Source organism: Lygodium microphyllum, chromosome 29 (genome assembly GCF_053477565.2).
Source record: "Lygodium microphyllum isolate KBCC chromosome 29, Lygodium_microphyllum_v1.1.10, whole genome shotgun sequence".
Classification (NCBI taxonomy): Eukaryota; Viridiplantae; Streptophyta; class Polypodiopsida; order Schizaeales; family Lygodiaceae; genus Lygodium; species Lygodium microphyllum.
Genome location: NC_141163.1, coordinates 46,491,738 through 46,496,885, shown reverse-complemented (window position 1 = coordinate 46,496,885; position 5,148 = coordinate 46,491,738). Strand labels below are relative to the sequence as shown.

The following is a 5,148-nucleotide window of genomic DNA, read 5'->3' as shown; positions in this document are numbered from 1 at the left end:
TGCCATGTGTTGGACGTGTTGGCAAAACCTTGAGGGTTCTATGGGTGGTGCCATGTGCTACCCGTGCTTGCTATTCTCTCTCTCTCTCTCTCTCTCTCTCTATATATATATATATATATATATATATATATATATATATATATATATATATATATATATATGTATGTATGTATGTATGTATGTATGTATGTATGTATGTATGTATGTATGTATGTATGTATGTATGTATGTATGTATGTATGTATGTATGTATGTATGTACTTGCACTTTTAGAAATCATAGTTCAAGTCACAATTCAAGATGTGCCTTTTTACTGGATCGCATGCATGCAACTAAAGGCTAGTTGAGGACGGGAAGGAAGATAGAGAAGAGGAGTAGGGAAGGGGGACTTCCTAGCCATGTGATGTCAAGACAGGTAGTTGTAGTAGAGGTAGAGGGTGTTGAGAGAGGAGAGGTGGATGATCTCTGGCGAGATGGGACATGAAGTCCTACTCTTCTCACTAATCATTGAGTAGGCTGTAGTGTGGCACTGTTTAGCAAGAGGCCTGTCACATGGGCACTTGGAAGTTGTAGCTTTTTGATCCCCTTCCCCCCCTTCAAACAAGAAGACTAAAAAGAAGAACAAGAATCTTCCATGCCCAAGAGCTTTTAGGAGTCCATGTAGATTTGGGGTTTGGGAGGAGATGGAGGCCGAGGAGTGTCATGGAACGTGCCATTTATGTAGGTATTGTTGGACAAATCTCTCTCTCTCTCTCTCTCTCTCTCTCTCTCTCTCTCTCTCTCTCTCTCTCTCTCTCTCTCTCTCTCTCTCTCTCTCTCTCTCTCTCTCTCTCTCTCTCTCTCTCTCTCTCTCTCTCTCTCTCTCTCTCTCAAATACATAACATGTATCTTCAAAGCTATGTTTCCCCTCTCTTAAGTTAGTCCCTTCCCCCCTCACTCGGATGTCTTTGGTTGGAAGGACCCTCTCTCAGGGCAATTGTCTTTGTCCACATGGCATCAACTTCATGAAGCCCCCCTCACTAAATGCAACCCTCTCTCATGAAGTATATTGTCTTTGGTTGGATGTCTCTTTTCTCAAATATCTTTGGCTAGATGGTATCGACTTGGTGAAGCCCCCCCATCTCTATTTCTCATTTTATATATTGAGAGCTACACAACTCAAGTACCAAGATCAATTAAGTCTCATTGAGATTGCTTCTTCTTTGGTTGTAGTGGGGGGGGGAGGTTTTAGAAGGCAAGGTTTTTCTATGTTTATGTTTTGTTCACACCTTCAACCAATCAACTAGCATTTTGGTTGGTTGAAATGGGTTGGGGGTTTCCTTGGTGGACATACTACTTTGGTTATGATTGGGTTTTCATTCCCCTTAAACCCAATGTGCACATATATTTCTATGATTATGTATATGTTTTATGACATCGGTTACTTCATGAGATCATTCTTTTTAGTATAGGGAGCTAATTGTGTTTGTGTAGTGGTGTGCTGGTTTACAATTTGTATATGTGTATTATCACAATGTTGTAGATAGATCTAGAACATTGCGATAATTGTGATTATGAGAGTTGTAGATAAACTATGTGTGGGTAATATATGGCACATTAAATCTTAACCATATTTAATTTGTTAATTACATTATGCTTGTGTCCAAATATGAGAAATAAAGAAGTGACATCAACAAGATCCATTGTAAGGAAAGTGCATGTGATCCAATGGAGCTTCACCTTAGTATTTCATAGTAAGTGTATTTGTAAATTTATAAAACCATAATAACATGCACCTCTCTCTCTCTCTCTCTCTCTCTCTCTCTCTCTCTCTCTCTCTCTCTCTCTCTCCCCCCTATAGCTAATTGTGATGCTACGCAACCCATGTTCAAGTGTAATATGTTAGTTTGTAAGTTAAATAGAGGTACGGTGAAGATATGGCTCCCACATATGATTACTTTTGGCTTCACTTGAAAATATAGCATAATAAGTACTATAATATAATATATAAGTACTTAATATATATGTTAATACATGTATATATATATTAATATAACTATATATAGAATATGAGTATATTAATGACAATAACATACATAATTTTAAGCATATCAATTATTTTTTGTATATATATTTATTCTTACAAAAATTATTTATGATTAAGGTGCTATTATATATGTATGTTTTAAACATAATTATACATGTAATATCATATTATATATTTAATTTTAAATTTATATATGTGTGTGTATGTATTTATGTAATATCTCTTAAGATAAGATTGTTGTATTGTGTTTTGTGTGTGTGTGTGTGTGTGTGTTAAATATATAGATGTAAATATTATTGCATAGTTGTATTATAAACATCAATACATGTGTATTATATATTATTTATGTGTAAATTAATTATATGTTTGACTATATGTATAGTTTTATATATTTATGTGTATACATATATAACATAATTACATATATGTATTATTCATATTTATATTTGTAATATTGGTACAAAGCACCAAGAGAACTTTCGCTCAGAGTGCCTAGTTTGAAATGGTATGAAGGCTCAAATAGTGTCAAACATAATATGCTTCTTTCCAAGTCTATTATTTCTTAGGTAGAAATGACGTCGAGCATTTACTTAAAGCAATATAAATTGCATAATTGACATTTGTAGTGAATATAGTGGGCCAAAACAACGTAGAAGATTTGAATATTGTGTACCAATCAACATATACAGTGATTCGTGAAGACATGTGAAATGATGTGATAGGGATTGGTGGACAATCATTATTTATTAATATCAACAAGGGATCGAACTAAAGGTAAGGATAAGGGCCACAAAAGATATGTCTCAAGCCAATGTTGGTTCGGAGGCAGAGTCTGATTCTACTTTGTAGCGAAGGCTGGTGAGCGTCCAAGCCAAAAGCCCAGATATGGTGCAATGAGTAGCCTCGACATAAGGACAGAGAGCAGGGTTCCACTCCTCGACCTCTCGTGACAGGCGAACGCAGTCTTGGTCTCTAGCATGGATCATGGCACGGGCTTCAAATAGGGACTCGTGGAAGTCGACGTCATTGGGGCTATTGTTGTTGTTAAGGTAGTGAATGACGGCGGGGAGATTGACAAAGTCACCTTCATGGTATTCTTTATGGAAAGAGAGGAGGTCATTGATCCAGCAACCCTGGTCGGAGGTGGCATCATGGAGGGCTTCAAGGGAGGGGTGGGAGAGGGCCTTGTCGTCAAGCTCGATGCCAAGATCAAACTCACAGCCGATGAAGACTAGCTTGTAGCCACTGTCCTTGCGGCGCAGGGCCACGTACTCTGCCACACTGGCTGGGAGCTTGCCTTGCTCCCGTAGAGCCACCACTTCCAAGATTCCAACAAGGTTCTCCACCACCGCCTCCTGTAGCCGCTTATATTGCTTTGGCGGCATGCCCTGCACTCGCATCTCCTCTACCCACTCGGCCCCCAACTTGATCACCAATTGTTGCTCAGTTTGGATCCTCTTATCCACGGTAGAGAGCTCACTTGGGGTGAGACGGTCATCTGCAAACAATTATGCGCTAAAAACTATTAGATCAGCATATGGAGCTCGGTCTATCTGTGATGTCCATGTGATACATATTGACATACATATATTTATATGTACATATGCATCCGATTTAGTACATATACCCCTCTCAAGATGCATATGAATCTTGGTTTGTCTCAATAGCCAAGTGGCAAGGATCTCTTATTAGATCTACAAGTGACACTTGCCTACTTGCCTAGCAGGCCTAGTACATGCTAACTAGCAACAAGAAGCATAGAACTATAATAAGCAAGTAAGAGTTTCAGACTCTAGCAAGAAAGAAGATAGGGATCGATGAATATTTAAAACTCCTTCACAAGAGAATGGTTTCGTAAGGCTCATGAAATACAAAAACTAAATACTCATATAAGGATTCGTGTTGGGGGAGTAAAAGAAGTCTAGTAGTCACGACTCACATGCATCGTGTCTTTTGTAAAACTTTCATGCACACAAGTTTTCATTTGCTTAAGTTCCCGTTGGCATACAACCTATGACACTAAGTTCCTGTATTTTGGTCCTGATACTCCAAAGCCATCCCAACCAACAACGAGCTTTTGGATCTCATGGGTAGAGCCAAATGGCAGAGACGTGTGTTCAAGGAGGAGGAGTAACCACCTGCATAAATTCGTTGGTGTTGATAGTTTCTCTGATCTCATTTTAGAAGGTCGATAGACAGACAGGTCACAGACACAGAGAGAGAGAGAGAGAGAGAGTGAGAGTCGCGCCTTCTGTGACGTCGTCTAGGCCCGCCGCCTGGGCGGCTTCGCAGGGCGAGCCGAACATGACCTTGATCTGGTGAGAACAGAAGAGGCGAGCCGGCTCGTGAGTCTGGCCCAGCACACGCGAGTCGTCCAGCACGTCGTCCACCAGAAACACCCACACGATGAACTTGAACAGCGTGAAGGAGCGGCTCTCGGAGGTGCCGTATGGGTAGAACAGGCACGACAGGGTGTGGAAGCGGCTGTCCAGGAGCTTCTGCAGCTGCTGGGCTGACGCAGACGATCCGAAGAACTCTTGCATCCACGCCTGCCAGCGCTCCTCCATAGCCGCTTGCTTTGGATGGCTTCTCACCGGAAATGAACACAACTTCTCATCATCATCAGCGTCACTTGTATTCTTCAATTGTTGCTGTTGCTTCAGCTGATCTGCGGCGCTCTTTAGCAGGCTGTGGATATCCCTGGCCGCCATGTTTTCCTAACTGGGCTTCTTAATCTCAGTTATCTCCTTGGGCGCTGCTGAAAGAGCACTGCCCTCGCATCTTATATACTCATGAGTCGATTATCGAACTTCTTCATCAGTCGCTGCCCCGGACGTGATAAACGTTGGTGGCATAACTTTGCTATAACCCTTCCAATTAAAAAATTGGATTGTCTTTTAAAATCTAGCACTGACTTTTTCGAGGTCCTTGTCAATCAAAACAACTTGACACATTCCCACTTGCAAAAAACCAATTAATTCTTCAAATGTTATTTTTTTTTCTCCCCACCTCAAGCCCCAGAAGGGAAAGGCGGCATGAAATCTATTCATGAAAACTTTCCACAACTGCAAAAAAGAATGGAAATCTCACTTTCAAGTATGGAAATAAAAATTTCCACCTTC

The 5,148-nt window shown here is 40.5% G+C and overlaps 1 protein-coding gene across 1 annotated transcript; it reads right to left on the bottom strand.

Annotated features, from left to right (window-relative positions):
- Positions 1-2,669: 2,669 nt before the first annotated feature.
- LOC148010581 (microbial Terpene synthase-like protein 13) lies at positions 2,670-4,843 on the bottom strand. The gene is made up of 2 exons (XM_087671692.1): positions 4,275-4,843; positions 2,670-3,524 (listed from the first exon to the last, which is right to left on the bottom strand). Exons 1-2 carry the CDS (start codon positions 4,735-4,737, stop codon positions 2,830-2,832), a joined length of 1,158 nt encoding a protein of 385 aa, XP_087527818.1. The 5' UTR covers positions 4,738-4,843; the 3' UTR covers positions 2,670-2,829.
- Between the last annotated feature and the right edge of the window lie 305 nt (positions 4,844-5,148).

Coding starts and splice junctions, on each gene's coding strand:
- LOC148010581 (XM_087671692.1), bottom strand. CDS start 4,737: ATGGCGGCCAGGGATATCCACAGCCTGCTAAAGAGCGCCGCAGATCAG. Junction 3,525..4,274: donor CCTAGACGACGTCACAGAAG/GCGCGACTCTCA, acceptor AATTGTTTGCAG/ATGACCGTCTCACCCCAAGT.